This window comes from Arvicola amphibius, chromosome 2, assembly GCF_903992535.2.
Source record: "Arvicola amphibius chromosome 2, mArvAmp1.2, whole genome shotgun sequence".
NCBI lineage: Eukaryota > Metazoa > Chordata > Mammalia > Rodentia > Cricetidae > Arvicola > Arvicola amphibius.
Window position 1 is genome coordinate 28,732,530 of NC_052048.2, and position 12,281 is coordinate 28,744,810.

Consider the following 12,281-nt stretch of genomic DNA (forward strand, 5'->3'; position numbering starts at 1 on the left):
CATTCCAGCCACCTCTGCCTCTGAGTTCCTGTCAATAAGAGGTAAGGAAATGCATGAGCCAGCAGGGCCCCTGAGCAGTCCCCTTTAGATGGCTAAGCATGACCTTGCACCACTGGTCTCTAGAACCAGGAGAAGGAGGAGGCTCGGCCTGGGGAGTAAAAATGTCTGCAGGAAGGAGCCTGGGTCCCTGTGTCCAGAAGCCTCATCAGCTCTGCGATGCCCACCACAAAGTCTAAGTGTCTTCTCCACCTTTGTCTAAGCCACTGCTGTCAGTCATCCTAGTCTGTGTATTGTCACCAAGGCAGGGGCTCCATACAGGATGTGATTTGGGGAAGAGGCAGGAAGTTCTCCCTCTCAAACATCCTCCATGACCTTTTATCTTTGATATTTTCCCCTCTGTGTAAGAGATTGCTTCTTCCAGACAACGCACCAGGAACTGCCAGGATGAAGCTGCAGGATGGTGAACCGTTGGTGTGAACATTTAGGACAGTTAGGCACAAAGCTGGTAGTGGATGAGGGCTTCTAGGGGAAGGAGGGCATGGATGGTTTTTATCACCCTTCGTGAGTCCTGTGGATACTGGCCTCTCCTGACCAAGAAGTCACTTCATGCACCTTCCCTGAACTCTGGCCCCCTGCCCACCTGGAGCCATTGTCACGCTCACCCTGCTGTCCATATAGGCCTCTGTCCAGATGATGTCATGATCGTGGTTGATGACCATGGGACGGCTGAGCACATGCAGGTACTCCATCACGTTCTCCTGGGCATCGGCCAGTGTGGAGATCTGTGTATAGTAGCCTGAAGAAGGCAGGGCTGTGTGATCATGGGATGCAAAGGACAAGCTCCGCTTGGTCTCTGCATAGGGCCCATGCAAACTCCCAGCTGCTGGGTAGCCCTAGCTGGGCTGCTCTGCTTCCCAGAGGCCATATTCAACTGAAGTCCATGTGCTAGCTATACTAAGATCAAGACTGAGCCGCCCTGTCCCATCATTCTTGGTCCACAGCCTTCAAACAGCACAAGGTACCAAATACAGACTCAGTAAATTTCTGTTGAATAAACAGAATTACATTGCAAGGCCAGGTTTTGGGTTCTGATCCCAGAGAGAAGAGAGCTATTGGTACACAAAACATTGTTCTAGAGAAAATACCACACCTGCTGGTTGTGGCCACCTGCACATATAATCACAGCACTTAGGAGGCTGAGGCAGGAGGATCATTATGTCTTAAGGTCAGGTTGGGATACCCAGTGACAGCCTGTCTCATAAAACTAATAATTAGCAGCATTTGCCAAGATGTCTGGCAACCTAATAGGTTCAATTCCTTGATGGAGGAGTGTCTATGTGTTACTTTCATTTTTAATAAAGATACTGCCTTGGCCCTTTAAGAGAACAGAAAATTAGGTAGGCAGAGTAGACAGAACAGAATGCTGGGTAGCAGGAGTGGGGAGACGCTTTAGTCGCCATAGTGAGTCTCCATGCTTCTCCTCTCCGAGATGGACGCAGGTTAAGATCTCTCCTGGTAAGCCACACCTTGTGGTGCTACACGGATTACTAAATATGTGTTAAAGGAAGATGTGAGAATTAACCAATAAGAGGCTAAAACTATGGGCCAGGCAGTGTTTTAAAAGAATACAGTTTCCGTGTAATTATTTCGGGTGTAAAGCTAGCCAGCGGCCGGGTGGCGGGACGCAGCCCCGCCACTTCCTACTACAATTCCTGTAACCTGCGTGGTTAAAAGAGAGAACAGTTCCGCAGGTTGGACTCTGACCCCATCACAGGCACATGATTGGGGACATGCACAGATGGGCACACACACACACACACACACACACACACACACATCTGCATGTGCACATGTGTGCTCTAAATAAATAAATAAATGCCAAATAAAAATTAACCTCCCTCAGAAAAATCAATAAACAAATAAATAAGGAAAAAAATAAAAAAAAATGGGGCTGGAAATAGCTCAGTCAGTAAAACACTTGCCAAGCATGAAGACATAAGCCTCATCCTCGAACCCACGTAAAAAGGTATGTGCGGTGGCCTGCCCCTGTAATGCCAGTGCTGGGGGGCAGAGATCGGTGGATTCCTGAGGCTCTCCAGTCAGCCTGACTAACTCAGCTGGTGGGAGAAAACCTTTTTCAAAAACCCAAGATAGAAGGCCCCTCTCAAGGAACAGCTCCTCCGAGGTCCTCTGGCCTCCACACAGTGCACACATGCATGCATTTCCTCAATGTGTGCACACACACAAGAGGGAAAAGATGACCCCCTGCTTTTGTCTTTGAACAGAACCAATGCCTTAATTTGCCACGATAGGAATGAAGGTGGGGCGTAAGAGAGCTGACATTTAAAATGTGGGTCTCCTGATATAAAAATGCACACACCTATGAATACCTGATTTTTGACAAAGAAGCCAAAATTATACTATGGTATAAAGAAAGTATCAACAAATGGGGCCGGCATAACAGGATGTCAGCATGTAGAAGATCCATGTAGAGATCCATATCTATCGTCCTGCACAAAGCTCAAGTCCAACTGGATCAAATGCCTCAGTATAAATCCAGTTACACTGAACCTGATAGAAGAGAAAGTGGGAAAAACCTTGAAAACATTGGCACAGAAGATCACTTCCTGAATTTAACACCAGGAGCACAGACACTGAGGTCAACAATTAATAAGTGGGACTTCCTGAAACTGAGTAACTTCTGTAAGGCAAAAAAAAAAAAAAAAAAATGTCAGTAAAACAAAATGACAGCCTACAGAATGGGATAATATCTTCACAAACCCCACAACTGACCGAGGGATAATCTCCAAAATATATACAGAACTCAAGGAGCTAAACATCAAAATATCAAATGATCCAATTATTTAAAAATAGGATACAGATCTAAACAGAATTCTCAACAAAAGAATCTCAAATGGCAGAGATACACTTAAAGACCTGTTCAACATCAGGGAAATGCAAATTAAAATGACTCTAAGATTCCATCTTACACCTGCCATAATGGCCAAGATCAAAACCACTAATGGCAGCTTATGTAGAGAAGATGTTGAGTAATGGGAATACCCTCCCCCATTGTTGGAGAGAGTGCAAACTTGTACAGTCACTTTGGAAATTGGTATGGCAGTTTCTTAGAAAATTGGGAATCAATTTACCTCAAGACCCAGCTATACCAATTTTAGATAAATACCCAAAGGATGCACAATTATACAACAAGACATTTGCTCAACTATGTTCATAGCAGAATTATTCGTAATAGCCAGAACCTGAAGACAACCTAGATGCCCCTCAACTAAAGAATGAATAAGGAAAATGTGGTACATTTACACAATGGAGTATTTCACTCAGTTGTAAAAAAACCGATGACCTCATGAAATTTGCAGGCAAATAGATGGAACTAGAAAAAGTCATTCTGCGTGAGATAATCCAGACCCAGAAAGACAAACATGGTGTGTACTTGAAAGGACCAAGCAGATGCCGTAACAGGCTGCTCAGTCTTCTCTCAGGCCCCACTTTCAGCTTTCTGAAACTGAACAAGCAGCTTCTGAAGAAAAGCCACAAAGAAAGGACAGTCAATCTCCAACACGCCCAACAGCAAGGAGGAGGCCTGGTGCATGCGGTACTAGGCCAGGCCAGGCCTGAGCCAGCCTCCACAGCAGCTCAGGAACAGGGTCTGGGACTTGTCCAGGCCGATTGGGGTCATTGCCATCTTCCCTTTGTGTAGGACAGTTGGTCCCAGCACACCAGTATACTAAAAGAAGACTCTTCGCTTGTGCATTGGATATGGTCTCTTGATGGTCTTTGGGGGTATTGACTCTGGGTACAACAGACTCACATATAAGTGGATATTAGGAAGGAAGTATAGGATAAGCAGCCTACAATCCACAGCCCTAGACAGTTTAGATAACAAGGAAGGCCCAGAGAGGGATGCATGATTTTCCTGGGAAGGGGAACTAGAGGAGATCTCCTGGGTAAACTGGGGGCGGGGGTTGGGAGGGGATGGAGGAATGAGAACTAGAGGGAACTGGATTGAGCGGGCTGTATGTGGGAAGCAAGTGGGAGGCAGGATGGAGGGGAGAATAACAAAAGAGACTTAATAGGGGGTCATTTCAGAGTTCCGGAGAAACTGCTGCCAGGGAAATCCCTGGGAACCCACAAGGATGATCCCAATTAAGGCTCCTAGCAATAGTGGAGAGGGTGCCTGAACCAACCATCTACTGGAAACAGAATGGTGACTTCCCTAATTGCCATCAGAGATACTCTATCCAGTAACTGATGGAAGCAAAGGCAGAGATCCACAGACAAGCTCTGTGCTGAGCTCTGAGAGTTTTGCAGAAGAAAGGGAGGAGAGATCGCATCATCCAGGGGGGGTCATGATGGGGAAACCCACAGGGACAGCTGATCTGAGCTCATGGGAACTCATAGACACCAGACCAACAGTCAGGGAGACTGCATGGAACCAACCTAGGCCCTCCGCAAGTATGTGACCATCCTGTAGCTTTGTCTCTGAGTAAAGCTTCCAACAGCTAGAGCAGAGCCTCTCCCTGCGACTTAACTGCCTTTTGGTAACCTGTTTCCCATGCTGGAGTACCCGGCCCTGCCTTGATATAGGGGAGGAGCTTGGTCCTGCCTTAAACTGACATGCTTTATGCAAGCTCATGGGAGGCCTGTCCCCTTCTGAATGGAGATGGAGGAGGAGTGGATGGGGAGTGGGGTAGATGGGAAATGGGAGGGAACGGGAAACTGGTTGGTATGCAAAATAAATAAAAATGCTATTTAAATAAAAAAAGTAAAAAAAAAAGAAAAATGTGGGTCCCCTCTTGCCTCCTGTTCTGTATTCTGTGTTATATATTTGTACAAGGCTTTATTTGAGGAGACAGTTCTCTTGTGTACACCCTGGGTTTTGGATATCTATAAGCCCCGAAGTCTTTCCATCCTGCTGGCTCAGTGCGGACCGCAGGGCGCTCTCTTGCCATCGCTCACCTTTGTTGTTACAGGCAATCCACTTCATGCGGTCGGCAAACGTCACTTCTCTTCCGATAAGGTAAGTGAAAACTCGGACCTGTCCATGAGAGAGGGACTCAGCAGCAGCAGGCAGCATCAGAGCCATTTAGGATGGGCTTACACACAGGGCCATGCAGGTCTTTCTTCTAGGTTCTCTGGCTGCAGCCTCTTGGGCCAGAGAAAACCTAGAGGCCCTGGTGAGAACCTGAACTGCCAGGGTCCCGGTGAGCACAGAGCAGTTCTTATGTCTCAAAACCACGCTGGTCCTTTGTCCTGCATCCTCCTGCATCCCTCCTCCCGGCCCAGGATGCTGTACTTTCGGACACCCAATTAGAATGTACCTGGCCTGGTGAACAGGTCTAAGGGAAAGAACTCTGAACATGGGGTTGTGCTACATGTAAGACTACCATGGTTTCAAGAACTCTCCCCTGGCACTGGGAGAGGCCTCCTCTACTCTGACTTGCAGCGGGAGTTACCTTGCGGTCTGGCCAGTTATATTTCTCAAACACAGGCTCATAGTCCTCCACGGCTCCATCGGTGATAAGCATAATGGCCTGGTTACAGAGACTTCCTCGTCTGGACTCTTGAAACTGAGAGAGCAGGGGTGAGGCTGTCACCACAGCCACAACCTGTAGTTGCAATATGGCCTCCCTCTACCTCCACCTGCCCAGGCTTCCCCGCAAGGAGGTACCTGATTCAGGATCTGGAAAGCTTCGATTAGGGCCTGGCTCACAACACCCACACCTTTGACCATCAGTTCATCCACCAGCTGCTTGAAATGCTGTCAAGGTAAACATTAGATGAGGCTTAGAGGGTCTGATGGACCCAGGAATCCTAATGTGGAGGGTGTTTAGAGGTGTGGGGGCAAGACCCGAGCTCCACAGCACAGCCAACCACATTCTCTTGAGTCCGTGTTTCTTAAATGCCCAAAGATAAACTAAGTGCAAAAGGCTTGGTACCAATCTCTATCTCCTCCTAGATGGCAGGGCCGAGGATGAGGCTGGCCAGAAGGTGGACAGTCCAGGGTAACCACTGACTTGCTTTGTTCTTGCTGGAGGCCATGTGGTGGGCAGAGCGCTGTATAGAATCTTCCCAGACATCTCCCCACCCGCAATCGAGCTTCGGTCGTGGTCGAGCTCACCTCTCGGTTGTCTCGGTCTGCCTGGACGAGGATGCCTTTGAAGCAGGGCTCAATGTAGTGGACGTAGTCATTGTACTGCAAGGCACAGTGAAGAAGATAGAGAGAAAACAATGTCTCACCTGGGCAATTGGGCAGTGCTGTCTTGGGGTATCCGAACAGAGCAAGCAGAGGATCTTGACTCTAAAACTGCTCCCCAAGTCCTGGTTCTGATGTGAGGTGCCTTTTCTAGGGTGTACTGAGAACCTGCTGTCCAGGGGGCATTCCTTTGTGCACTCAGACCAGCCGAGACACCGTCCAACAATCCCAGAGCTTCCCTTGAATAGGACCCTCCCCAGCTGGGGTAGGGAACTCTAAACTACATTTTCTTATTGTTTATTTGATAGTGGCTTTCATTATGTAGCCCAGGCTAGCCTAGGATTTAAATCTTTTGGCTAAATATTTAGAATGTTGAGGTAATAGGTGTGGGCCACCAAGTTAGCTACATATATACTCTTGTTCTTTGCCTACATGTAGATGGTCATTCAGTTATCCACAGGGGTGGGACTAGGGAGGAACATGAACTGTTAACACCCCCTTTTCTTTATCTCCCTGGCAGGTAGAATACAAATTTTCAGGGTTCCTAATCTTCCTTCTGCTGACATAAGAGGAAAGAGAGAGGACACATAGCTACATGGAAGAGATGTTGGGGGTGCACTGGGGAATGCAGGAGTTAGGGCTCCTTCTAGGAGTTTCTATAAGGAAGCAAGGCAGAGTATGGGAGGGAGGGGCTTCAGGTTTAGAGGGATAGCACACTTCCCCTCTTTGGTAGAGTATGCAACCTGTTTCTGTGGCCATCTTGTTGGTGCAGACCCTGGGATGGGTGTGGGAGTCAGCCCTGGGCTGTGTGATGGTTAGGAGTGTGCTGCCATGGGTTAGCTGAGCCTTGGGTAGCAAGTCAGGGTCTGGATCCCCCAGCAGGATCCTTCTGAAGCAAGACACCTTTGTCTCAAGCATGTCTACATGCTATATAAATTTTACTAAGAGCTAGAAATGTTAGCAACTATGCAGGCTGAGAAGAAATTTTGGATCAGTGGCCTCTCTAAACACCCCAGAGTGGCTGTCAACTCTGCTTCCATGGAGCTCAAGTGGTCCCCTATTGGTTGGATTTTTCAGCACCATCCCTCTTTCTCCTGTGTACCTCCTTTCTGCCTTTGTGTCTGAGCTTATGGGATAAGGAAAGTGAGAGACTGGAATCCTAACAGATCAAAGGCCCAAGATCCCATCTGACCCCGTGTTGATGGGGAGGCTGCCAGCAGCGATGCTGCCCGGAGCCCACAGAGGGAATGGAGGCGCTGCTGGGGCCTCTGGTTCTCTGTCTGTGTCAGACACTGGGAAATGGATGGAGCGTTTGGCCTCAATGCACACTCAAACATTATTTCAGATGCTTTGAGGGAACCTCGTAAAGCCACCCCCAGGCGGACTGCGGGTACTAGTTCAGGAGTCTTCAGTGTGGAGGACAGTGTCCCTCTATGGTGGGATGCAACCGTGGCTGGAAACACAGCCCTTTTGGTTCAGGAAAAGAATATTTTCCCAGAGCAGGTGAGAGCGACTGCCGAACAGGAAACCGCCATTACCGCAATGATATTCACGAAGTCATTTTCCCCCAGGGTGTCCAAAATGGTGGTGATAGTGTGCTTCGCAATGGCCATCCTCAGCCCCTTCATGCTGCCGCTCACGTCCACCAGAATCACTATGTCCTTGGGAGAGGTGGCTGCTTGTATGTACCTTTAGCAGAAAGAAAGGAAATGGGCGGAGGCCAAGGCTGGTACTGCCTCCTGGCTGGGAGCCTCCCGTTGAATTTATTTGATCTGGCACATAATAAACTTGGTTCCTCCAAGTTTAGGCCAATGCCCCCATTGACCCTAGGTTTCATTGTGTGCTGTAACCCCTGGACGCTGAGGTTATTGGGGTGTCAAAATTGGAAGAAAGCCCCCTCCTTTTTGACAGAGGGCAGCCAGGGTCCCTGAGGGTCTGGCAGCAGGAAAGGAGGAGAAGACACAGCTGATCTACCTGGGAAAGGGCCTGGCAAGAGCAGAGCTAGAGACAGCTGCTCGGGAGACGGCCTCGGGTACCGCAGGGAGGTCTGAGTTGGAGACAGTGGGGAGGGACTGAGGAGTGCAGCTAGAAAATCTTCCTATTCCTGGCTTGGATTAAGCCACCGAAGTCCCTCCTTAAACCTTTGTGTAGAGAGGGGGCAAGAAAGCCAAGCCAAGCCCACAGGCTGGAAGAAAATGCTGGGGCACCGTGCCCCTCCTCCGGGAGCACTCACCAGCCACGGTTTCTGCAGTCGAAGGTAATGACTCCATTTTCATCGGACTTCCACTTGATGCCTGGGGAAACAAAGGCAGCATTTCTCACCAGCTTGGGGGGGCTCCCTGGGGACGCTGGCTATTGCTGGCTCCCACAATGGCTGTGACCCCCAGGGTAGGTAGGAGAACATGGTGAGGACACTTAAGCCATGCCCTGTAAACTGAGGCAGCTGGCAAAGATGGAGGCCACTTCTACAGAGAGAAACCTGCCATCCAAACTGTCAGATCTAGGGTAGGACCCTCCCCACATGTGCCGGAGCTCCTTTGTGAGGATAAACCTCGTATCTGTGGAGGAAGAGCTGCGGAAGCCATTTGGACATGGCATAGCAGTGAGAACCTGAGCTCTGGCCAGCTCTCACTGGTCAAGTGGCTCATTAGCATGTGTGGTCCCTCCTGGCCTGAGAAAAGAGTGTTGCTAAGTAATCTGATGTCAGGAACTCCTGGCACCAAGCAGAGTAGGTGTTCGACAGCAGTCTGCTGAACAAAATAAGGGGTCTGAGAGACCTCGCTTGAACCCCAGCAGAATGCAGGGGGTGGATTCTGCTTCTTCATCTAAACATTAGTTGGGAAAAATGTACAAAAACCACCAGCGTGATCCACAAATCCTCTGCAGAGAAAGACCTTGGTAATCAGGAATAATGGGTTCAAAACGAGTGAGAAGAACAGATGGGATTGTAATATGCTATGCTGGGACTAGACAAAGCACTGTGCCAGATTCCAGCAGTCTAGCGGCTTCGGAGTCACGTCTGGGTTGTTAGCAGGTGGGATCTAAGGAGGCTGATGCTTCAGGGCCATTCCCCTGATGTAAGGATGGAGTCCTAGGGGTGAGGGCGGGGAGTGGGGCAGCCAGAAGCCAAGATCTTGAAGAGAAGCAGGACAGGAGCAAAGGGCAGGCCTCATGCAGTGGGAGTTTTGTGGTATGGCTCTGACCTTGACTCAGGTGAGCAGAAAAGGGAAGCTTTCCTAAGGCCACACTGCCAGCAGCGAGGTTGGGGGAAACTGGATCTCAGACCCACAGCGGTGGGATCATGGGGAACCTGAACTCAGAAGATTGTTGAGGAGAAGCTGAGCTGGTGTTCTCGGTCTGAATTAAGATCTTAGAAGAGAACTTCAGCAGGTATGGGTGTCTGATCCTCAAGCGGCAAAATAAAGGGAAGTTCTCTCCTTTTCCTCTCCCTCCTCCCCCTCCTCCACATCTCTCTCTTTCCTCCCCTTCTGGTTTCCTGCCTATAGTGTTTCCTCAGAGTGCAAGCAGCACTGGCCTCACACGAGGATGACCAAAACCATGGGAAGAAAGTGTGATGTAGAAGGAGCAGCGGGGCTGCATCCCGCCACCCGGCTAGCTTTACACCCGAAATAATTACACGGAAACTATATTCTTTTAAACACTGCCTGACCCATTAGTTTCAGCCTCTTATTGGTTGATTTTCACATCTTGCTTTAACCCATATTTAGTAATCTGTGTAGCACCACGAGGTGGTTACTTATGAGGAGAGATCTTAACCTGTATCTGTCTTGGAGAGAAGCATGGCAACTGACTATGGCGACTGCCTGAAGAGTCTGCCTTCTCTCTCCCAGAATTCTGTTCTGTCTACTCCGCCTACCTAATTCTCTGTCCTATTAAAGGGGCCAAGGCAGTTTCTTTATTAACCAATGAAAGTAACACATAGACACTCCTCCATCAGTGTGAGAGGCAGTGAGATCAAGGCCGTTGGATTTATCTTCCCAAGTGTTACAGACGGTGGAACCATCAAATACATGGTTAAGATAAAATAGCATTAAAAGACCAAAAAAAAAAAAAAAGAAATGAAAAGAATATATCATGTGGATGTCATTTTATGATATCCAAGAAAGAGATTTAAAATGAAGTGTCATGGGGCTGATTAAGGGTCAGATACAATAAGCACACAAAGCAACAGGGACCTGGAAAATGGAAGCAAAACAATCAACACGATCGAGCCAAAGGCTCAGCATTTTCTGCTGGCAGAATAATATCATGAACCCTTCTCAAGCCCACACAGGAAGTTCAAGCTTGAGATGTGTCAGGTCGTTAAAATTGATCTCAATTAACTTCCGTTGTTACCACACAGATCACAGAGCAGCTGAGTCAGAAATTTATTTTATTATTTTTAATTAGGTATATGTGTGCGGGTCTGTGTGTGGACACACACACATGATTGTTGAAGGTGCAGGATTCCCTTAGAGCTGGGACTACGGGCAGTCGTGAGCCACCCGACATAACTGCTGGGGACTGAACTTGGCTTTTCTTTGAGGGCAATGTACGCTCTTAGTCGCTGAGCTCTCTCTCCAGCCAGGGTTAAGAACTGATAGTGAGGAAATGACTTGCAGTATTCGTATGCTTGGAGATTAAAACCTATACCTCAAATAGCTGAAGCATCACTGAAGAAATCACAGGGAGACCAGCCTGGGAGGGTGGCAAAGTTGGTAAGGTGCTCATCTAGCACGGACAGAGCCCTGGTTCGGTTTTCAGCACACGAGTAGCAGGCATGATGGCACGTGTCTGTGATCTTAGCACCAAGGGGATGGAGACAGGAGGGTCCAGAACCCATGATCAGGCTGCTGAGATGCCTGGCTGACTGAATAAAGACGCATGCTGTCAAGGCCCATAACATGAGTTCAATTCCTGGGGCCCACATAGCAAACGAGAAAACTGACTCCTGTAAACTGTCCTCTGACCTCCAAACTCATGCTATGTCGTTTGTGTGCCTGCCAAATAAACAAGCGTAATAAAATAATGCATTTTAGAAAGGAACCTAAGCTCATTTCTCACTTTTTCACTTTTGGCTACACAGAGAGTGTGAGGCCAACCTGGTCTATAGACTGATATTCAATCTCAATATCTCTCTCTCTCTCTCTCTCTCTCTCTCTCTCTCTGGACTATAGACTGATATTCAATCTCAATCTCTCTCTCTGGACTATAGACTAATATTCAATCTCAATCTCTTTCTCTCTCTCTGGACTATAGACATATTGAATCTCAATCTCTCTCTCTCTCTCTCTCTCTGGACTATAGGCTGATATTCAATCTTAATCTCTCTCTCAATCTCTCTCTCTCTCGTCTCTGTGTATGTATCTGTCAGTCTATCTCTTTAAAATAATAACTTCTTGTACTGTCCTTACTGGATTTTCAAAATTTTCCCAGTTTCCTAGACTAGATTGGGAAATAATTTCCCTTTTCTAGTTTCTGGAAGTATTTGAGTAAGACCAAAATGGCCATCCTTTTGAAGGCTTAATCAGTCATTTTCAAACATACAGAACCACTGTTTAACGTGACACTAATAAGTCTGATTTTTCATTTTCTTTTCTTTTTTCTTTCTTTTTTTTTAAATACAGGATCTCACCGTGTAGGCTGGCCTAGATCTCATGATGTAGACTAGGCTGGCCTTGAACTCTGCCTGCCTCTGCCTGCCTCTGCCTATGGAATGCTGGGATTAAAGATGTGTACCACCATGCCTTGTTATTTAGTCTTGAAAATTTAATAAAATACTTTTTTAAAATTCAAACTCTATTTTATCTGAGTTTTCAGATTAATATATTTGTATTTATTACTGTCTTTTAAATGTCTGCTGTGTATGTAATAATGTTTTTATTTGTAACATTCCATATGAAAAATTAATTTCCAAGTGGTTTCTATGTCTGTTGGTTGGTCTTTACAGGAACTCTTTGCTGTTGTTTAGCTCTGGGGGTAGAACCCAAGATCCTGAGCAAGCTAGATAAATGTTCTTCCACTGGGCTACTCCCCAGCCCTTCAGGAATCATCCTTTGTCTTT

The 12,281-nt window shown here is 47.5% G+C and overlaps 1 protein-coding gene across 2 annotated transcripts in view; it reads right to left on the reverse strand.

The window, feature by feature from the left end:
• Cacna2d4 (calcium voltage-gated channel auxiliary subunit alpha2delta 4) overlaps positions 1-12,281 on the reverse strand; it is a 101,388-nt gene that overhangs the window by 67,609 nt on the left and 21,498 nt on the right. For both annotated transcript variants that reach the window (XM_038319746.1, XM_038319747.1), the window contains exons 7-13: positions 8,451-8,511; positions 7,756-7,906; positions 6,143-6,217; positions 5,693-5,782; positions 5,478-5,591; positions 4,981-5,059; positions 663-796 (exon numbers count right to left, since the gene is read on the reverse strand). In XM_038319746.1, the coding sequence (XP_038175674.1) occupies positions 663-796; positions 4,981-5,059; positions 5,478-5,591; positions 5,693-5,782; positions 6,143-6,217; positions 7,756-7,906; positions 8,451-8,511 (704 nt within the window). The remainder of the gene's footprint in view (positions 1-662; positions 797-4,980; positions 5,060-5,477; positions 5,592-5,692; positions 5,783-6,142; positions 6,218-7,755; positions 7,907-8,450; positions 8,512-12,281) is intronic.